Here is a 23839-nt window from a genome sequence, read left to right as displayed (position 1 = left end):
GGAACTCTTGGCAGCCTCTTGTTTCCTCTAACACTCCTGTATTTGTTCTAAAAGCCCATTCTGGTCCTAGGGTTACTACCTAGTTAACCCAATTTCTTTTTCCAGCTCTTTCATTTTTCTAGAGGTTGGAATGATTTGTAAAACTTCCTACTTTGCCATTTTGTGCCTGTGTATCTAAGATTCTTGAGAGCCTAAAGAATGAATCAAAAACAAAATTAAGGATATATTGAAAGATTAACACAGATCTCAAAGAGAATGAATTTGAAGGGAGTAGAGTAGAAGAGAAAGGAGATAATTGATGGAAAACATTAATTTTTATTACTGAGAAATATGTTAAGAAAAGGTAAAGGTGTCTAAACCATATGCTGACTACAGATGGATCATAACCTAAATTTCCCACACAGAATCTGAATACTTTCACTGAGCATTTATTGCGCTTTAGAGCTGGCTAAGTAAAAATAGGGCTTTGTTCCAATTCTCTCCTGGCATATTTATTATTCAGCTAGGAATGCCCAATAATGACCAGGACAGATAACAAATGCTATTGATTGGGAGATGTGGCTTGGGGATCCTGGGATAGGGAATGACATATAACTAAAATTCAAATGGATTACTTTATCCTTTTTTCATGAATTTTGAAATAAAGCCACAGAAAGATATGTGGAAGCTACCTATAGCATAGGTCTTAACAAATCAGAATTCCATACGAGGCAAACTCAGCCCAGGGTGTTAAGCAACATCAGAGGTTTTGCTGCAATGCCACCTCTACTACCAAAGATCAGTATAAATTAGGGTCTAGTGTAGGTCATAAGGCAGTGGTGTTAGCAGTGGTTGATTCTCGCACAGGAACTGCTACTGACTGCTTATTTTTATAATGTTTAATTTAACCTTTAGTTAATTCTTTTAACACTTTTCCTCTTAAAAATACATTTGATAAATATAAAAGAATAGCTACATATAAAAGCTATTGAACACAAAAATTTGAAGAACTTAGCTATTTTTTAGAAGCAGAGTATGAGAATTTTAAAATTAAATATCAAATTGCACTGTATTTTCACTCTGGAGAAGTTTACTTATTTAACTATCAAGCACAATATTCTAAAGAACATTGCTATATTCCTGAAGAAGAGAACTCTAAAATTAAATGTCAAATGGCACTGTGGCCTGGTGCTAGAAAGTTTACTTATTTTACTTGATTATCTTTAAAGAGATCCACATAATAATAAAACAATTCTCAGAATAGTTAAAAATATTTAAGTTTTTAAATTATTTAAAAATAATTATAAAATCTCACAACCTGAGGAGAGACGCTATAACAGGACTTTCCTCTCAACCTTTAAGTATAAGAGACACTTTTTCATTTGTCTCTTGTTAGTTGGGGTCAACTAAATGTGATTCTTGAGATTGTTGGAAACATCAAGGATTTTGGACATTATACATATTTTAGTAAAAAGCTTTCAGAAGCAGATGGTTTTTTTTCTTTGGGAAATAAAGTCAATCCCTAACTTTTCCTGACAGATTCAAGGGCTCCTTCACTTTTTACTCTCTCTACCATATTCATTTATTCATTTATTAGACACTTATCGAGTGGTCCTTGTGTCAGGCAAATATCACATTATACTGTTACTGCTGCATGTGTGTTTGTCTTAAGGCAATCTGAGGGCCTGAGCAGCGTCTTAATGCTGCACTCCTGGCATCTAGCACCATGTCTCACAGTCCATAGAATTTTTAAATGGTTAAGTGAATATGACTTAATGCACTGGTTCTGGGATTCCAAAGTGAGAGCCAAGTCATGAAATTATTAGAATGGTGCCTTCAGGATGACAGGAGAATAAATGTGCTGTCATTAGAATCAGTTTCTAGGGGTTGTGGAGAACAATATTTATTGTGTGGAAGGAAAAAACAAAAAGGAAGAAAGGAGAAAAGAAACTAATTTACTGAGTATTATGGATTTAAATATAGGTTCTCAAAGCTGCCTTTAAGGATTCAACTCCCTCTCCAATATGTACAATAAAAGGTCATCTAATATGATCTCTCCATGTTTAAATTGCCACACAAAATCTATTCAAAATGGATGACTGAGGTAGGAATTTTTTTTGAGGCACTATATGAAGGAATTTTCATATGGTAATTTATTAGTTCTTTAAAAAGTAATCATTGAAATTTGGCGCATAATCACTCCCCACAGAGATCTAGCTGTGTCATCTTGGCTAACTTAATCACTCTTCTCTGGGACTCAAGATTCTTCATTTGAAAATCAAGCCATCTGAAGAGGACATGAAATTTCAAACTCTTTCTACTATAATTTATTTAAAAAGAACAAATGTGCTTGCACCTTGGCTAAAGCAGGTGGGAGCACTGTTGCCCTGGATAAGAGACCCAGAAATGCTGCTTTTTACTGCAAATGCTCTGAACAACACATTTCCTTTCAACATGATCTGAGAGCCTAGACTCAGACAGAAGGTACTCTGTAAAAATCATAATTTTAATTTAATCAGAATTTTAAATTTATGACAGTATAATTTTAGGAGGTGCTAGAGGTTAATGATATTAAAAACTATTCGAAGGGAGGTAGGGGATCTCAAATTTCTGAGAGATTTAGGAACCAGATATTCCAGATAGTAGAGATTCATGACAAAATGCTGAATGAGAAAAATAGGATAAATTCAAGTCTGTATAATCATGCTAATGTCATATTCCAGTAATGATCTTACTAATGTTCATTCAAGGGATGCGTACTTCTTGTATTTTTCAGTTTATGGGTAGATCAGAAATGTATTGAATAAGATATTTGATTTATTTTATTTTACAAAGGTTTTTTTTTTATTAATTCCAGAATGTTTATTATCTGTCTTCAAAAAAGGGTGTAACGGTGGCTCAGTGGCAGAATTCTTGCCTGCCATGCTGGAGAACCGGGTTTGATGGTCAGAGCCTGCCCATGCCTGCCCCCCCCCCCCCAAAAAAAAAGAGAAAGAAAAAGAAGATTCTCTTTTTAAAAAAAAGGATCTCTTCAATTATAAAGCATTTGATCTTTGTAGGGTTCTGTAATGCAAGCACTCATGTTTACAGAAGTTCATAATCACACAATTTTGAAATTCAAACTTCTCTGAAAGTCAAAAGTTTTTTTTGTAAGTTTGGAGCCAAAATTCATTTGTGGCAAAATCTGACTTGAACTGCAAAAATATTACGTTTGATCATGGTTTCATGTAATATGTGCTATATGGATCAAATCTCTAAAATCTGAAAATTCTGAGTTTTGAAACATGTCTGGCCCCAAGGGCTTTTACAAGAAACTATGGACCTGTAAATCACATATTTTAGAGATAAATCATACACCTTGGAGTGGAGGTGTAAGCAGAGACTTTTATGAAACTTATTTTGACTTTTTTTTCTTTTTCTTGAGAAAGTAAGATGCTTTTATTAGGGAGGTGAAATAACACTTTCAGTTCATTCAGTAAAATGCCTGCTCTCATTCCCTGAGTGGCTCGAAACAGTTAATGAACCTCCAAAATATGATCAACGTATTCTCCTATCCCTGGTAAGACAGATGTAATTGTTTACTATAGCATAAGATTAAACTACCTCAGAAACCCAATTAACTATTTCAACGACTGGAAAGGGACTAATAGATGACCCAAATGACAGATGATAATTATAGGTGTCTCCATTAAAACAGGGCAACAGAAGGTGATGAAAAATGCAGTCAGAGGATACATGAAACGTAATCTCATATGACCACATTGAGAAGTTTTAGTTTTTAATCAAGCATTTAAAGAGCACTGATGCAAGCCTGTCCCTAACCTTGAGGAACTTTCTGTTCATTTTGCTTCAGGATGACTGGTACCAAAGAGGTGGTCACTTAATTGGGTCTCTACCATAATTAAAAAGAAGGCATTCCCGGGGGGTTGGATGGTGGCTCAGTGGCAGAATTCTTGCCTGCCATGCTGGAGACCTGGTTTACATTACCAGTACCTGCTCCGGTGAAAAAGAAAAAAGAAGCATTTACTATCTCAGCGATCTGTTACTCGAATATTACTAAAATCCACCTGATATAATTTATTATGCTATGTTCAATGTAACACTTTCAAATATTGTTTTGACTTCTTAATGTTCCTGGGGAGTAGTACTTTCACTTAGAAAAGTGGAACTCATCTAGATAATGGGTTACATGTGCCTAGTTTCTCAGGAGAGTAAACAGGATAAAAATAGTGTTGCTTGATCACTTCGAAAATTCTGCAGAACTTTGGACAACTGGGGAAAAGGATACACAATCCCATTAAGGCTGTGGTAAGGAAATGGTGAAAACCCTAAGAATGGAGCGCTCTTTCTTGTCTTGGTTTAGAATATCAGAAGTAGCTCTAAGACAAAAATATGTCCCTGAGTCTCTATACAGCTCTTATATAGAGACTTCGTTTTAAAGGCTATATTCACAAGCTAAATAAAAGAGTGAACTTTCAGATTCCTGCTTGTCACTAAGGAATCTAGGGAAAGCTCTGTATACCTCTGCATGGGTAGAGAAATCACCAGACTGGGACAAAGGTAACTGTAGTAGCACAGGGCTTATCATATAGATTGTAGGGGTGGGGTGGGGTGGGGGAGGGAGCTTCCATGAAATGCAAACAATCCCTGTCTTGAAAGGCTGAAGAAATTAGTAGACTCTGCTTGACTGTCAGAATTGCTTTTTTGGGCAAGTGACACCCATTTGTCTGTAAACAAACCCTTCATTTTTGGAATCGGTGGGCAGCATAAGTATAAGAGGTTATTATCTATTTATCCAGCAACAGGATTTCTCAGAGATTCTCATGATGCTTTCATGTTTAAAAACCAGTGCTATGTACAACACAAAATCTCCATCAGTGGAAAAAATTTTCAGATAATTTCCCTACATGATATATTGACCCCATAAGGTCTATTAAAGACAAGAGCAGTTTTTGCTAAATGTTTATTTATTTATTTATTTATTTTCTTCTTCTTTCTTTATATGGAATGCTTCATGAATTTGTGTGTCATCCTTGCACAGGGGCCATGCAATCTTTTTTTTTTTTATTAACGGAAAGAAAAAAAAATTAACACAACATTTAGAAATCATACCATTCTACATATGCACTCAGTAATTCTTAACATCATCACATAGATGCATGGTCATTGTTTCTTAGTACATTTGCATCAGTTTAGGGAACTAGCAACACAACAGAAAAAGATATAAAATGTTAATAAAGAGAAAAGAAATAAAAGTAGTAATAATAGTAGAAAAAAAAACAACAAAACCCCTATAGCTCAGATGCAGCTTCATTCAGTGTTTTAACATGATTACTTTACAATTAGGTATTGTTGTGCTGTCCATTTTTGAGTTTTTGTATCTAGTCCTGTTGCACAGTCTGTATCCCTTCAGCTTCAATTACCCATTATCTTATCCTGTTTCTAACTCCTGCTGGACTCTGTTACCAATGACATATTTCAAGTTTATTCTTGAATGTCCGTTCATATCAGTGGGACCATACAGTATTTGTCCTTTAGTTTTTGGCTGGACTCACTCAGCATAATATTCTCTAGGTCCATCCATGTTATTACATGCTTCATAAGTTTATCTCGTCTTAAAGCTGCATAATATTCCATCGTATGTATATACCACAGTTTGTTTAGCCATTCTTCTGTTGATGGACATTTTGGCTGTTTCCATCTCTTTGCAACTGTAAATAACGCTGCTATAAACATTGGTGTGCAAATGTCCGTTTGTGTCTTTGCCCTTAAGTCCTTTGAGTAGATACCTAGCAATGGTATTGCTGGGTCGTATGGCAATTCTATATTCAGCTTTTTGAGGAACCGCCAAACTGCCTTCCACAGTGGTTGCACCATTTGACATTCCCACCAACAGTGGATAAGTGTGCCTCTTTCTCCGCATCCTCTCCAGCACTTGTCATTTTCTGTTTTGTTGATAATGGCCATTCTGGTGGGTGTGAGATGATGTCTCATTGTGGTTTTGATTTGCATTTCTCTAATGGCCAGGGACATTGAGCATCTCTTCATGTGCCTCTTGGCCATCCGTATTTCCTCTTCTGGTAGGTGTCTGTTCAAGTCTTTTTCCCATTTTCTAATTGGGTTGGCTGTCTTTTTGTTGTTGAGTTGAACAATCTCTTTATAAATTCTGGATACTAGACCTTTATCTGATATGTCATTCCTAAATATTATCTCCCATTGTGTAGGCTGTGTTTCTACTTTCTTGATGAAGTTCTTTGATGCACAAAAGTGTTTAATTTTGAGGAGCTCCCATTTCTTTCTTTCTTTCTTCAGTGCTCTTGCTTTAGGTTTAAGGTCCATAAAACTGCCTCCAGTTGTAAGATTCATAAGATATCTCCCTACATTTTCCTCTAACTGTTTTATGGTCTTAGACCTAATGTTTAGATCTTTGATCCATTTTGAGTTAACTTTTGTATAGGGTGTGAGATACGGGTCTTCTTTCATTCTTTTGCATATGGATATCCAGTTCTCTAGGCACCATTTATTGAAGAGACTGTTCTGTCCCAGGTGAGTTGGCTTGACTGCCTTATCAAAGATCAAATGTCCATAGATGAGAGGGTCTATATCTGAGCACTCTATTCGATTCCATTGGTCGATACATCTATCTTTATGCCAATACCATGCTGTTTTGACCACTGTGGCTTCATAATATGCCTTAAAGTCCGGCATCGCGAGACCTCCAGCTTCATTTTTTTTCCTCAAGATGTTTTTAGCAATTCGGGGCACTCTGCCCTTCCAGATAAATTTGCTTATTGGTTTTTCTAATTCTGAAAAATAAGTTGTTGGGATTTTGATTGGTATTGCATTGAATCTGTAGATCAGTTTAGGTAGGATTGACATCTTAATTATATTTAGTCTTCCAATCCATGAACACGGTATGCCCTTCCATCTATTTAGGTCTTCTGTGATTTCTTTTAGCAGTTTTTTGTAGTTTTCTTTATATAGGTTTTTTGTCTCTTTGGTTAAATTTATTCCTAGGTATCTTATTCTTTTAGTTGCGATTGTAAATGGGATTCATTTCTTGATTTCCCCCTCAGCTTGTTCATTACTAGTGTATGGAAAAGCTACAGATTTTTGAATGTTGATCTTGTAGTCTGCTACTTTGCTGTACTCATTTATTAGCTCTAGTAATTTTGTTGTGGATTTTTTTGGGTTTTCTACGTATAGTATCATATCGTCTGTAAACAGTGATAGTTTTACGTCTTCCTTTCCAATTTTGATGCCTTGTATTTCTTTTTCTTGTCTAATTGCTTTGGCTAGAACTTCCAACAAGACCATGCAATCTTATCTGTATTGCTCCAATTTTAATATATATGCTGCTGAAGCGAGAACTAAATGTTTGTTTTTAATAGATGTATAAAATCCCCTATTTAAGTCAAATTTTATTGTGTGAAAGTGCTGAATTACAATAAGTGGACATTTTATTTAATCTGTTAATCTGTAGAAGGCAGAATCAGAAACGATGCTTAAATAACAGGAAAAGATCATATATCAGAAATTTAAAGTTAGCTTTTGGCTACTATTATCTGTGAAGATTTTGTTATTTGCAGTTCAAGGAAGGTAAAGAAGAAGGCGCTGTCCCATCCCCAACAGGAATCTTGGAGGAAAAAAGTCTCCTTCAGTTTTCCTGCTTGTTTTATCTGAGTTTTCTGGATGTGCATGATTCCTATTTATAATATTGTTATTTCCCAACCCCAGTTGACCTTGTCCTTTTTCATAGGACATGAGGAAGTGCCTATAAGGGCACCCATTACAAGTTCCTGTAATGGAAGAGAGACCCACTGTGAGTTGTAGAGGGCAGAGGCGCTGAAAAATACAAGTTATCTACTTAAGATATGAGGGGTAAAAATGGACACCAATGGTTAGCTATCAGCTACTGTTTAGTCTACATGGATGGCCTTGTGGATTTGTAAACTGCTAAGAAAGAAGGTTGATGAGCTCTACTTTGTGTAATAAATGAGAAGAGCAGGAGTTCCAAGGGACATTTTGTGATCAACCCAGTATGGGAGTTGAGAGCTAGGGACTATGACTGTAAAAAAGTTGCAAGATTTCATAATCTTTATAATGTCTTCTTTCTTTGATATTTTGTATTTCTTGTAGCAATTTGTTGCCTTGTGGAAAGATATAAAACAAAAGGAAAGGCAGTCAACATCTATCCTGTACCTGCTTATGTATCAGGCATTGAGTCAAATGCTCAAGTATCTCATTTAATTTTCAAATCCAATAAAGAATTTTACACATGAGGAAAGATTTTACACATAAGAAGGATTTTTACACATATGAAGCTGAATCAGAGAGGCTAAATGTGAAAAAGACAAAGCTTGCTCTGCCACTTGTAGCCAGCCCTCTTAGGGTTAATGCTAAGATTTCCCATTTATTCTATGGCCTTACAGAGTAGACATAATTATAAACCACTTTGGCCAGTATCTTTTGTTATACTATTCCAAATCATGAGTCAAAATATGCATATCTTAAAAGGAAATGTAAAGGAATTTTGATTTATCAGCAAAAAATAAAAGATAAGGCTGTAAAAAAGGCATGTAAGAATTCCAACTATTAATTTAAATTTCTATAGTAATACTGTGACTGTATGTTTTCAACTGGACTTTTGGGGCATTTCTGTAGTGAAAATGTAATTTAAAATACACTATATTAAAAAAAGTTTTTTTGTGAATTCCAAGACAACTCAGAATGTGAAAAAAATTCAGAAGAATATGAGTTATATTTTATCACTATAACTTTATAAGTTCTATGGCTTTCCTAAATTTGTCTTATCAAAATATAGATCAAATACTTACTGAATACTCTCCTCTATATAAGGCAATACAAGGTATATATAATAAATAACTGTGAAGTGAATGAAAAAATCAATGTGTTAAACATTAAATTAAGCAGTGCAAAATTCCCAATTCAAACTAAAATTCCTATTCAAACTAAAATTAAGGAACAATACTTAATTTCCCTGCAGGAGTATCCAACTGCAAAGGGCCTCTTCATATTACCATTCTACTTGAATATATTCTCATCTACTTTATACAAAGTACAAGCACACAATCTTGTTATAACACCTATGTATGGTGCTGCTCAACTTCTTCCTCAACACCTCAGTCTCGAGCTACTCCAAGACTACTTGCCATTTCAGGCATGTGTCATACACTGTCAAAAATTTCTGGCTCTTCTGCTTAGTAGCTTTACAAAGGTTCTTAACCTTAGTAGTATCCTCATCGGTACAATGGGGATTAAAAACACTACCTACATCTTAGGGCTGTTGTGAGGATTAAATGAGTTAATATAGGTAATGCAATGAGAAAAATGCCTCACATGGAATAAATATTCAATGAGTGTCAGCTATTTTATTATTTTAAATTGTTGCTTTCACTTCTGGATATATTTTTCATTCTCTGTAGAATAAATTTCAATTCATCTTCAGGATCTAATTTAAAATAAGAAGACAAACAACCCAATAAAAAAACAAGGCAAAAATTTTCAAAATTTTTAAAAATAAATATACAAATGGTCAATATACATTTCAATTAGTGAAATGCAAAAAAAAAAAAAAAAAAAAAACCAAAATCAGATACTATTTCACACTCCAAGGATGGTTATAATAAAAAGATGATAACTAATGTTTGTGAGGATGTGGAGAAACTATAAGTTTTACACATTGCTGGAGATATAAAACAGTGCAGCCACTTTGGAGAACAGTTTATCAGTTTTTTAAAGAGGTAAACATAAATTTACAATATAATCTAGCAATTCCACGCTAGTTATATACCCAAGAAAAATGAAAACATATGTTCACACAAAGACATGCACACAAATATTTATAGCAGCACTATTATAATAGCCCCAAACTGGAAAGAACCTTAATGTCCATCAACCGATAAATGGATAAACAGAACATGGTATATTTATACAATGGAATATCTTTCAGCAATAAAAAGGAACTAATGATTCATGCTGCAACAGTTAAGTAAAAGAAGCCAAGACCCAGGAGACCACATATCATATGATTCAATTTATGTGAAAAGTCTAGAAAGGCAAATCTGTAGAGACAGAAAGTAGATTAGTGGATGCCCAGGGCTAGGGGTGAGAATGGGGATTAACCGTACATGGAAACAAGGGATCTTACTGGGGTCACAAAAATGTTCTAAAACATATTTATGATGATGACTGCACAACTTTCTAAATTTACAAAAAATCATAGCGTTCAATCCAAGTGTTTGTTGAACTGAAATGTGCTTCAAAACAGGATGGGAAAAACAGCAATTTCAGAAATACAACTGAAGAGCGCAATGATCAAGCCTTCCCAAATATCCCAGATTCACCTGGCAGGAAGAGTGGGTTAATGGACACTGGCTGGTGCTTCCAACCCCATGATAAGCTTAGTGATTCCCACTCAGAGGAAGCTAGGAAAGCAAGTAAATGATGACTTCATTCTCACATGAAAAAACAATAACCTTCTATACTGAGTAAAAATAATTATTTGGGATTTTATTCTTTGTGGGCAGTAAGAATACTTACTTGCAACAAAACAAAAATGATACACAAAATTTTGAAAACATTTTCAAAGTGATTATTCTAAAGACTTGTTCAATGGTTGGTAATCTGGGGTGATTTTTATAAAAGTAAGGGCACTTATCTTTTTCCATTTTGAAAAATTGCTCCCCAACTGTTTAAGATTTCTCCTCAGAAAACAGAATAGCATAGAGGAAAGAACATTAACATTGCAATTAGGATTTGAACATGTTCTTAATTCACTGTAGGACCTTGGACAAGTCCCTTTTCTTTTATAGCTTCGGTTTTCCCTTTAATAAAAGAAGGGTGTTGTCAAGATTAGCTCTAACATTCTTTCCAGCATCTAAGTTGAGGAAAAATAAGGTATTTCAGGGAAGAAACAAAGTAAAATAAGAAGCTCAACCACTCTATTATAAATAGGAAAGGAAATCCCAAAATAATACTGGAAAATGGAAAGTCACAAGCTTCTGCATTCAGTGGCTATACACACACACACACACACACACACACACACACACACACACATATATATATACATACATACATACATACATATATATATATATATATATATATATATATACGACTTTCAGCACAACACCAGGTCCCACCCTCCATTAACATGCAAACCCATACATCCCACTTCCCCACCCACCCTGACCCACACTCCCATATACCTCAGCTATGGTCATTCTCAGAGCACTGACAGGGGAGAGCTCAATATCCACCAGTTGGGCAGCTTTTAAACTCTGCCCAATAAAGATTGCACAAGGACAGAAAACAGCATAAAGTTAGAATTTTTAGGCAAACAGGGACACAACAGCTAAGAACATTTAGCACAGTGTCTAGAACCCAAGAAGGATTTAGGGTTGCAAGAAGGGCTTTGGAAGAGTGAGATGACAGGTGCCATTCTTCTGACTTTTCTGAGGAAAATGGGCAAAGATGAAATCATCTCAAGTCACAATTTTAAGTCAAGTTTGACAAATTCTTGTCCTTACCTTGTATCTTCTAAAACTGTACCTTATTCCACCCAGGCCTCAAAGAAGTCAAATTATAGGACAAATTAGTGAATCATTAGGAAAAAACTGACTGATAAAAGGGCAGTATTATAAAGGATCAGGATTATAATCTAGAAAGAATACTGATTACCTACATTTCTTTATACTACCACTAACAGGCCTATTTAAATGTTAAGAAAAATAATGAAGATATCTCTGGCAAAGATATTTCTATTAAACTGACACCATTAAACTCTGAAACTATAAGCTCTGATTCTAGGTTTACCTAAAGACATTTTGAATATAACTTGACTTTCTTCTTGGCTTGCCTACACTGACAGAATGTGCTATTTAATGCCAAAAGTGCTTTCTCACATTGTAGGAGTCAAGTTTCTACTTTTAAGTCATTAAATTAGCTTTTTGATTCTATTCTATTTTTTAATTCAAGTAACAGTAATTTTTTTTTCTCATAGAGTAAATTCAAGGACAAAAATGTATGATTAATATCCACTTTTTAAAAAATTGCCAATTTTGGGTTTATGTTAGAACTTCTAACATTCCAAGAAATCTGAAAAGAATGAATTACAAAGGGCCTGTAATTTTCTATAAAGATAGCCAAAATATTTGCATGCACATAATTATTACTCTATTTGTTAATTCTACTCTGGCTAAAATTTAACCATTAATTTCTTTGGAAGGTTGCAATATATGAAGAATTTCATGGATTAAAAAGCATAATTTATACTTGAATTGAAAAAAAATTACTGAACATTCTTCCCTAAGCTTAGTTTTCAGATTTCCAGCAACTTGTCTTATAATTTAACCCCATTTAGTAGAAAGTTACTAGCAGAAAGACACTGGGTGTGTTACCATAATTTTAGAAAGAATAGACATAATTTCTCTGCATCCTCACAGTTTTGCTTTAAAATTAATGAGACACACTCAGCTTTTTCTGTTCATCTATTCCAGGTATAACAGTTATTTGAGCACAAACACCAATGAGCAACAAATAAAATGAAAATCTGGAATTCCCTTACAGTATCACTGTCACAAGGCTGGAACTGGAAAGGCTGTGGTTTGCGAAATACAGCATTCTCTTGTAAAAACAGTTGAAGATTATAGTCCCGTACCACCTAAAAAGAAAAGAAAATATTTTAAAGTCTTAATAAGGTTAAAACATCTAGTAATCACATTTTAAAATTTAAGATTTATTTTTTTGCTTCCTATACAAATGAGAAATTATCCAACATGATGAAGTAAAAAAGCAATGGCAATGTTACACATTTTATTATTATTTATTATTACTTTTTTTGCATGGGCAGGTCCTGGGAAATGAGCCCAGGTCTCTGGTATGGCAGGCAAGAATTCTGCCTGCTGAGCCACCATGGCCTGCCCTACACATTTTATTTTTAATTTCAGTTAATGTTTGCTACTCTGTGTCTTATTTTTTCCCAGTAATCTAAATTTAGAAAGTAGTAGTTTAAAACTATTCCAAATTTTGGGACTAGACAACACGCAATATTTTAAGCCAGCTATGGCACAAAAAGCTATTCTTTTTAATGGGAGTATGTGAATAGGGAAGCACATTAATTTCATGGGATTTTTTCCAGTTCTGTTTTATGGAGATTCTATTCTTTAGTGAAGAAATTGCCAGATCAGCCCACCCAAGCACAAAATAGTAATTTTATAGTACTTTGCACCTTTTCTAGGAATTAGATTCTAATTACTATCTTAAAGCATACCAAAAAGACAGACTAGAAAATAATTTATATAGAAGGGGAATTCTGATATGCAGAAAGCAACAAAATGAACAACCCAGAAACACAGCCATCTGAAAAGAATTAATTGCATTATACATCCTAGGAAACGATGGAAATCAACAACACTGATGGTGAAGAATCCCATTTTCTATTTTGTATTCACTATTCACCCTTTACTTCTTTGCTTTCATTTGCAGTATATTTCAGTTCATTACACTTCTGCCAGTGGGTAGGCAGATAAAAAAAAAAGTTCAAAGTAGCCCTGGAGCTGTACCTTAGAGATACTGGGAAAAGGCTTTACTGAGGAGACTGTTACCAGACAAAAGTGATGTTTGTTTTGTCTGAAGCACTCAGATGAACAATTCCTGAGACATTGGGATTTCAAAGAGAGAAAAAGTTTATTGATAGGTGTAAAGCAAAAGATCAGATGGTTGATCAGCCCAAAATCTGTCTCTCCAAACTGCAGTAATTCTTTTTTTTAAATTTTTATTAATAAAACCAATCGACATAAAATATGAACATTCTTTTTTTATCACATAGTTGTTTACCCATCATCATGATCATTTCTTAGAACATTTGCATCAATTCAGAAAAAGAAATAAAAGAAAACAGAAAAGAGTTCATACATACCATACCCCTTACCCCTCCCTTTCATTGATCACTAGCATTTCAATCTTCTAAATCTATTTTAACATTTGTTCCTCCTATTATTTATTTATTTTTAATCCATATGTTTTACTCAACTGTCCATAAGGTAGATAAAAAAAGCATCAGACACAAGGTGTTAACAATCACACAATCACATTGTGAAAGCTATATCAGTATAAAATCATCTTCAAGAAACTGGAATATAGTTCTACATTTTCAGGCAGTTCCCTCCAGCTTCTTCGTTACACTAAAAAGGTGATATCTGTTTAATGCATGAGAATAACCTCCAGGATAACCTCTTAACTCTGTTCGGAATCTCAGCCACTGACACTTTATTTTGTCTCATTTCTCTCTTCCCCCTTTCAGTTAAGAAGGTTCTCTCAATCCCTTGGTGCTGAGTCCCAGCTCATTCTAGGACTTCTGTCCCACATTGCCAGGAGGGCCTACACTCCTGGGAGTCATGTCCCATGTAGAGAGGGGGAGGGCAGTGAGGTTGTTTGTCATATTGGCTGAGAGAGAGAGGCCACAGCTGAGCAACAAAAGAGCTTCTCTTGGGGGGTGACTCTTAGGCCTAATTTTAAATAGGCTTAGTCTATCCTTTGCGGGATTAAGTTTCATATGAACAAACCCCAAGATTGAGGGCTCAGCCTATTGCTTTGGTTGTCCCCACTGCTTGTGAGAATATCAATAATTCTCCACTTGGGGAAGCTGAATTTTCCCCCTTTCTTATCATTCCCCCAAGGGGACTTTGCAAATACTTTTTATTCACTGTTCAAATCCTTCTGGGATTTATCCAGGCATCACTCTGGACAAACCTACAAAAATCTCACACCCTACTCAAGGTTCCAAGTACGAGGTCGGATGGGGAGAGGAGTTTTTGGGAAAATTTGGTCAAAGGAAGCTGGAGGAATAAATACATTCTCAAAGGGAAATGTTTATTTTGTTTTTCCCCTGAATTTCAGTAATAAGCACAATTGGCTGTGAAAGCTCTTGACATTGCCCTGAAAGCTTTATAATTACCATGTAGAAAAGGCTAAGATTTTTATTTCTTCAGGGTCTATGGTAACAACCCCTCCCTCTCATTTCCGATTTTGTTTATTTGCATTCTCTCTTTTTTTCTTTGTCAGCCTAGCTAGGAGTCCATCGATTTTATTGATTTTCTCAAAGAAACAACTTCTGGTTTTGTTTATCCTGTATACTGTTCTTTTGTTCTGCAACTCATTTCATTTTGCTTTAATCTTTGTTATTTCTCTTCTTTTTGCTTTGGGATTTGTTTGCAGTTCTCTCTAGTTCTCCCAGGAGAGTAGTTCTTGATTTTTGCTCCTTCTTCCTTTTTTAATACAGGCATTTAGGGCAATAAATTTCCCTCTTAGCATTGCCGTGGCCACATCCCATAAGTTCTTCAATATTCTCATTTTCATTCATCTCCAGATAGTTACCAATTTCTCTAGTAATTTCTTCTTTGAACCACTGTTTAAGAGTGCATTATTTAATCTTCATATATCTGAAAGTTCTGGTTCTTTGGTGGTTATTGAATCCCAGCTTCATTCCATTGTGATTAGAGAAAGTGCTTTGAATAATTTCAATTTTTTTACATTTATAAACCCCAGTTTTGCATGCCAGGATATGAGCTATCCTGGAGAACATTCCATGAGCACTAGAGAAGAATGCATATCCTGGGGTTTTGGGGTGTAACACGACGTATATATGTGTTCTCCTTTTTTATCCATTAAAGTCTTCTTTATGGTCTTCTAGTATCTTGTTGATCTTCTTTATGTCATCATCCAACCAGCTGGATTTATTTAGTAGAGTTGCATGAACATCTTTGTTTAGTTGTTGCAAAGTCTGTGTCTTCTCCAATGTTTTAATTTGGTTAGTAGGCTGGTCATTAGTCTGGGTTATTTGCATCCTCATACAATTTGCAATTTTCTGTTGCCTTCAAGGTATGTAATTATCTTGATAGGGTTACTTTGAAAGTTGATTTCTTTCAGTAGTCTAAAGTTTTGTATTTGTGGGATGGGCATGGGGCAGGAGGTGTGTTGTAGAGTGGGATGCAGTGCTGTGGTGGTGGGATAGGTGCAGGGTGCTAAATTGGTGCCTGGTAATGTGGGGTGTGAGGTGCTGGGTTGTGGGGGCTAGTGCTGGGGTCATAGAGCAGGGTGCAGCTTGGGCAGACTTCAAAGTGCAGGGCTGGGACATGGCGTGGGGAACAAAGAGGCAGAGTGTGGCAGATTGGGAGGCTGTGCAGGTGTGCAGAGCACAGCAGGGGTGCTCAGGGTGGTGGGGCATGGGTAGTGGGAGGGTGTGGCATGGGTGTGTGAGCAGGGCACAGGGGCACACGTGGCATGAAGGGGTCATGGTTATCCAGGCACAGAGGTTTGGGTGCACATGCGCATCTAAACAGTGAGGGGTATTGTCAGGACACAGTTGCATGCCCAGCAGTGGGGTGCAGGTGTGCTGGTCACAGGGGTGTGTGGTATGCTGGGGCAACAGGGTGTGCATGCATGGGTCGCATGGGGGTGGTGGTGAGTGGGGCAGGATGCAGGTTGGGGCATGTGGTACACAGGGGTGGTGGCTAAGGTGGAGGTGTGCATGTGTCCAGGCAGGGGGTTGTGGCACATGGGTCACAGATGTGTGGGGTGAGGGCTGCCGGTCACAGGGGTTGGCATGATGTATGGGTTGGCACGTTCATGGACATGGCTTGGCTTATTTCCTCGTCCCCACCTCCCTTTCCACGCACTCCTAAGGGCTCCAGAACTCTGTATGGAAAGAGGCCCATTAGATTCTTTGTATTGGCTGGATGGTCTTCAGTTCTCAATTACTCAGCTTTTTCAACCAGGACCTCCCTATGTAGTTATAAAGTGAGTTTCAATTGACTTTCACCCTGGAATTGCTGTCCCAGTCATTTTTCTGTCACTTCTCTAGCTGTTCTTTGGCGCAGGGGTGAATTTGGCCTATCCTATTCCACCATCTTCCCCAAATTGCCCTGTTTTGTTTTTTTTTAAACTTTATTGTAGTTATGCATTTTTATACATACATACACATACAAATAAAATTTCCCCTTTTAACCATTTTTGAGTTTATGATTCAGTGGCATTCATTATTCAAAATGTCATGCTACTATCACCATTATTCATTACTAAAAACAGAAACCCTGTTCCCATTAGGTAATAACTCCCATTTCATCCTCCCCCAAACCCCAGTAACCTCTAATCTTCTTCTCTGTCTCTCTGAATTTGCTTATTCTGGTTAGTTTGTATAAGTGAAATCATACAATATATTTGTCCCTTTGTATTTGACCTATTTCACTCAACATGATGACTTCAAACTATTTTCAACAGTGACAGCACCATTTTACATTTCCACCAACAATGTATGAGGTTCCTATTTCTCTCCATCCCACCAACATTTGTTATTTTCCATTTTAAAAATAACACCCGTCCTAGTGGCTGTGATATGCTGTCTCACTGTGGTTGTTATTTGTGTTTCCTTAATGGCTAATGATGTTGAATATATTTCATGTGCTTATTGACCATGTATATATATATCTTCTTCGGAGATATCTATTCAAGCCCTTTGCCCATTTTTAGTTGGGTTGTTTGTCTTTTTGTTAAGTTATAGGAGTTATTTAAATGTTGTCAATATTTAGCTCTTATTAGATATATAATTTGTAACTATTTTTCCCATTCTGTATGTTTTCAGTTTCTTGGTAAATGTACAGAGGTTTTTAATTTTCATGAGGTCCAATATGCCCATTTTTTTTTTTTTGCTCATGCCTTTGGTGTCATATCAAAGAACCCACTGCCAAATCTAAGGTCATGAAGTCTTCACCCTGTTTCCTCCTAAGACTTTTTTTTTACTTTAGCTCTTATATTTAAGTCTAAACCATTTTGAGCTAATTTTTGTATACAGTATGAAAAAAGTATCCAACTTCATTCTTTAGCATGAGTAAATTCAGTTCCCAGTACCATTTGTGGGAGGAACTATTCTTTCCTCATTGAATGGACTTGGTACCCTTATTGTAAATTAACTGGTATGGATGTCTGGGTTTATTTCTAGGCTCTTAACTTTATGCTCGTGGTCTGTTTGCCGTCATTAAGCCAGTACAACATTTCTTTGATTTTTGTAACTTTGAGGTAAGTTTTGAAATTGGGACGTATTAGGCCTCCAACTTTGCTCTTCATTTTCAAGATCATTTTGATTAATATATAATAATAATAATAAATTTGAGGGTCAGTTTTTCCATTTCTATAAAAAAGGCAGCTGGAATTTTGATAGGGATTGCACTGAACCTTTAAATCATTTAAGGAAGTATTGATATCTTAACAATTAGTTCCAATCCATGAACACAGGGTGTATCAACATTTATTAGATTTTCTTGATTCAGCAGTATTTTGCAGTTTTGATGTTCTTGATCATCAACTTTGATGTTCTTGATTAAATTTATTCCTAGATATTTGAATTCTTCTTGCTGCTACTGTAAATGGAATTGTTTTCTTGAGTTACTTTTCAGATTGTTCATTGCTGGTATATAGAAACAAAATGGTTTTGAATGCTGACCTTGTTTCCCAAGGTCTGAATTTAATAGTTTTACTAGCTTTCTTATGGATTATTTAGGATTTTGTATATAAAGGATCATACTATATGAGAATAGTATAGTTTTACACTTCTTCCTTTCCAATTGATATGCCTTTTATTTCTTTTTCTTGCCTAACTGCTCTGGTTAGGATTTCCAGTACAATGTTGAACAGCAGCAGTGAAACCAGGCATCCCTGTCTTGTTCCTGATCTTAGGAGGAAAGCTTTCAGTATTTCACCATTACTACAATATTAGCTGTAGGTTTTCATGAATGCCCTTTCTCATGTTGAAGAAGTTATCAGATATTTCTTGGTTTCTGAGTGTTTTTATCATGAAAGGGTGCTGAATTTTTTCTAATATACTTTCTGCATCATGAAATGATCACGTGGCTTTTCCCCTTTTGTTATTAATGTGGTGTATTATATCGATTGATTTTCATAAACTGAAGCACTCCATATTCCTGGGATAAATTCCATTTGGCCATGGTATATAATCATTTTAATGTGCTGTTGGATTTGTTTTGCTAATTGTTGAGGATTTTTGCATCTATCTTGATAAAGGATATTAGCCTATATATATCTATCCTTGTGAAATCTTATGTCTGGCTTTGGTATCACAGTGATACTCGCTTCATAAGAACATAGGAAGTGTTTCCTCCTCTTCAATCTTAGAAGGGTTTGAGAAGGATTGGTGTTAATTATTTTTTATATGTTAGGTATCAACAGTGAAGTCATTCTTTGTTGGGAGATTTTTGCTTATTGATTCAATCTTTTTACTTATTATTGGTATGTTGAGATCTTCTATTTCTTCTTGAGTCAGAGTAGGTAGTTTGCATCTTTTTTTTTTATAGGGAAAGAAATTTTATTTTCAAGGATTTGTGCAGATAATGGTTAATAAAAAAACCGTATTTCAACTATAAAAAGGAGCTGATTTCATCCCACCCTGGAATACAGGGTTTATGGTGATGCCAGTTTAAATCTGAAGCACTACTGCTATCCCCATGTCTCCACCCCTAAAAGACTCCCCCAGAAGAACAACTTCCTATAATCTGTAGTAAAAAATGTGTAGGAGACATCAACCGACCTAATATAATTAATGATCTAAACAAGTTTCTGCTTATCTGCTTACATAAAGTAAAAAAATGAAATAAGCTGTGTATGTTTCTTGCTATAAATTACCTTCATCCTGTGTAATTTTTGGTACATCGCAAAATATAAGAAGAGTTTAGGTCAAGATGACCCACACAGGAGGCTGTGAAAACTGGATGGAACAATTAGAACTGTGAAATGGAGAACTAGTTTAAAATATGAAGCTCTAAGCAGCAAGCTTAGAGACATTCGCCTTATTAAACAAAAAACAAAAATCATTAAAGCTACAAAATAACAAGTGCAAAACATGTTGAATCTGGGTTTCCAGGGAGTGACATTCCCTTCCACCAACAGGTTCCAAACTCACATCCACAAGGTTTAACACTTCTTTCTGGTTCTGTTAGATTTTTCCTTTCTCATGTGCAAGATCCTCAGACATGACAATGGAAAACAAACTTAATCACTAAAATTTACCCTGTGGACCAATTACTGGAGATAAGAGCCAAAACTCTGAGATGATTAGACATGTAGTATTTACTTAATGACTTCCTACTTCTAAAAACCTTCAAAGTACTAAATTGCATATTTCAGAATCTAAACTTCCTAGCAGCTTTTATTTTTTTGGTGAGCAGGCAAAAGACATAACTCATCGCATCATAGGGGTCAACCATAGCTAACTTGTCCACAGGTAATTCAGGGATAAATTCTCTTTGTTGTATCTAAATGGGCAATTTCAATTTAGGCATAGGCAAACTTATAGAAATGCTTGCTTTTTATGATAATTTTAGACCTAGTCTTAAGAAAAAAAAAGAAGTTCCAGGCTTTATAAATTCAATGGTTGATCCTTTTGTAGATACATAAGTAGAAGGAATGATGAGGTCTTCCCTTCAAATGTTGGGTTATCTAAAGTGATTTACTCAGAAGTTACCATATTCCATGGAAAGTCCATCAATCTCAACTGCAAAACCTGTTTTAATTTAGAAAACATTCATTTTATTCATGGATTCTCTGACCTGTCCAAACATTCCTAAGAATATCAGCAACCTCTCTCACCCATTAGAATTTCTCATGTTCTTAGAATAAACAGAATTCCAAGGAACAGCTAACAAGTACTATGATATAAGGAAAATTAAGAGTTGGCTAGGAAAACCATCAACTAAAAACTGCCACAACTCAGACTTAAAAGAAAAAGTTTGTGTCTTGGATAACGTGACAAAAATTCCATCTAATATCATAAACAGTTCTCCTACTATGAACCTTTACTAATATATGAATTAATATACTAGATTTCTGTTTTTACACAAACTGCAAATATATTAAATAATTATTCACTACTTTCTTTCCCCAGAGGTGGCATTTAAAACTGTATGAGTGGACTTCTGGGTTAAGATGGCGGCTTAACAACGTGCGCGTTTTAGTTCGTCCTCCAGAACAACTACCAAATAACCAGAAACAGTACAGAACAGCTCCTGGGGCCACGTCAGTGACCAGACACACAGCGTACCCCAGTCTGGACCAGTTGGACCAGCTGCAAGCAACCCCCAGAACTGTGAGTTCCCAAAGCTGCGGCAGCCAGTGCCCCTCCCCCACAGGCTGCTTTCCAGAGGGGAAAGGAAAGGACTTTACCAGCAGCAGAGACTGGGCACAATCAAACACCAATTGTGGAACTAATTAACTAATTCTGACTACTAAAAATAGGCTCCCAGCTTAGGTGAACCTGATCAAAGTGGAGGTTGCTCATTTTTGCCCTGGCGCCAAGGGGGCAGGACTGACAGAAAAAGGGGGAAAAAAAAAAGAAGAAAACAGAGGTTTTTGTGGCTGTGTATCTATAAAGGCTTGACTGCCTCTGGATACAGCGGCAGGACTTTTCAGGCTGCAATTGCCCCAGGCATAGGCAGAAGTGAGCTCTTTTGGGGGCTTGTCTGGAGCCTGTGCCTTCCCCAGGGGAGGGGTGAAGCCCAACTCAGGTGGAATCCCTCCATCAAGGAATTCAGAAACCAGGGCTTGGTAATTTGAAGCCATTAAAACCAGCCTACAACCTCTCCTCTGTCTCTACCATGCCCCCAGCATGGTGAGTCTGCCAAAGTTAAAGGTACCGCATCATCTTATGCTGGTGGGACCTGCAGTCAGACAAGCACCACATACTGGGCAGGATAAGAAAAGCAGAGTCCAGAGACTTCACAGGGAAGTCTTTCAACCTGCTGGGTCTCATCCTCAGGGAAAACCGACGCAGGTGACACTTTCCTCCTGATAGGAGGCCAGTTTGGTCTGGGAAAATCTGGCTGGGGTCTATAATATCTAAGTAGACCCTCCTAAATGTGTGTGGGTGAAAGGTACCACACAAGCAGGGCAAGAAATAAGAAAACAAGAACTGGAAAATTCTCCTCTGTTAAACAAAACTTAAGCTAAAGTTCCAGATAAAGCTGAACGGAATGTCAAAGAACAGATAGACAACAAATTCATCCAGCAAGAAAACCCTAGATAAAAGAAGTGAAAGCAACCTCCAAAATAAACTAATTAAGGTAATTAAAGGCCTAGACACCAGCAAAAAATAACAAATCACACTAGGAAAACTGAAGATATGGCCCAGTCAAAGGAACAAACCAACAATTCAAATGACATGCAGGAGCTGAAACAATTAATTCAGAATGTACGAACAGACATGGAAAACCTCATCAAAAACCAAATCAATGGATTGAGGGAGGATATAAAGAAGGCAAGGAAAGAACAAAAAGAAGAAACTGAAAGTCTGAAAAAACAAATCACAGAACTTATGGGAATGAAAGACACAGTAGAAGAGATGAAAAAAACAATGGAAACCTACAATGGTAGATTTCAAGAGACAGAACATAGGATTTCAAAACTGGAGGATGGAACATCTGAAATCCAACAAGAAACAGAAACTATAGGAAAAACAATAGAAAAATATGAGCAGGGACTCAGGGAATTGAAAGACAATATGAAGTGCATGAATATACGTTGTGGGTGTCCCAGAAGGAGAAGAGAAGGGAAAAGGAGGAGAAAAACTAATGGAGGAAATTATCACTGAAAATTTCCCAACTCTTATGAAAGACTTAAAATTACAGATCCAAGAAGTGCAGCGTACCCCAAAGAGAATAGATCCAAATACACATACTCCACGACATTTAATAATCAGAATGTCAGAGGTCAAAGAGAAAGAGAGGATCTTGAAAGCAGCAAGAGAAAAGCAATCTATCACATACAAGGGAAGCCCAATAAGACTATGTGCAGATCTCTCAGCAGAAACCATGGAGGCGAGAAGACAGTGGGATAATATACTTAAATTATTAAAAGAGAAAAACTGCCAACCAAGAATTCTATATCCAGCAAAATTGTCCTTCAAAAATGAGGGAGAAATTAAAACATTTTCAGACAAAAAAATCACTGAGAGAATTTGTGACCCAGAGACCAGCTCTGCAAGAAATACTAACGGGAACACTAGAGACAGATACGAAGACAGAAGAGAGAGGTGTGGAGAAGAGTGTAGAAAGGAAGACTATGAGTAAAGGTAAAAAGAAGGAAAATTAGATATGACATATAAAATCCAGAAGGCAAAATAGCAGAAGAAAGTACTACCCATGCAGTAATAACACTGAATGTTAATGGATTAAACTCTCCAATCAAAAGACATAGTCTGGCAGAATGGATTAAAAAACAGGACCCATCTATATGCTGTCTCTACTCAAAGGACACGAGGCCAAGGACACAAATGGACATTTACACATCAATGTTTATAGCAGCATTATTAACAATTACCAAGAGATGGAAACAGCCAAAATGTCCATCAACAGACAGCTGACTAAACAATCTGTGACATTTACATAAGATGGAATATTATGCAGCTGTAAGACAGAATAAAGTTATGAAGTATGTAACAACATGAATGCACCTTAAGGACATTATGCTGAGTGTGATTAGCCAGGAACAAAAGGACAAATACTGTATGGTCTCACTGATATGAACTGACATTAGTGAATAAACTTGGAATATTTCCTTGGTAACAGAGACCATCAGGAGATAGAAATAGGGTAAGATATTGGGTAATTGGAGCTGAAGGGATATAGATTGTGCAACAGGACTGAATATAAAAACTCAGAAATGAACAGCACAATACTACCTAACTGTAATGTAATTATGTTAAAACACTGAATGAAGCTGAATGTGAGAATGATGGAGGAGGGCTGGGGACATAAATGAAATCAGAAAGAAA

General features: G+C 36.2%; 1 protein-coding gene across 4 annotated transcripts in view; it reads right to left on the bottom strand.

The window, feature by feature from the left end:
* FCHSD2 (FCH and double SH3 domains 2) overlaps positions 1–23839 on the bottom strand; it is a 456625-nt gene that overhangs the window by 120249 nt on the left and 312537 nt on the right. For all 4 annotated transcript variants that reach the window (XM_077113662.1, XM_077113660.1, XM_077113661.1 and 1 more), the window contains one exon: positions 12572–12667. In XM_077113662.1, the coding sequence (XP_076969777.1) occupies positions 12572–12667 (96 nt within the window). The remainder of the gene's footprint in view (positions 1–12571; positions 12668–23839) is intronic.

Source organism: Tamandua tetradactyla, chromosome 8, assembly GCF_023851605.1.
Source record: "Tamandua tetradactyla isolate mTamTet1 chromosome 8, mTamTet1.pri, whole genome shotgun sequence".
Classification (NCBI taxonomy): Eukaryota; Metazoa; Chordata; class Mammalia; order Pilosa; family Myrmecophagidae; genus Tamandua; species Tamandua tetradactyla.
The sequence above is the reverse complement of the archived record's forward strand: the minus strand, read 5'-3'. Positions and strand labels throughout refer to the sequence as shown.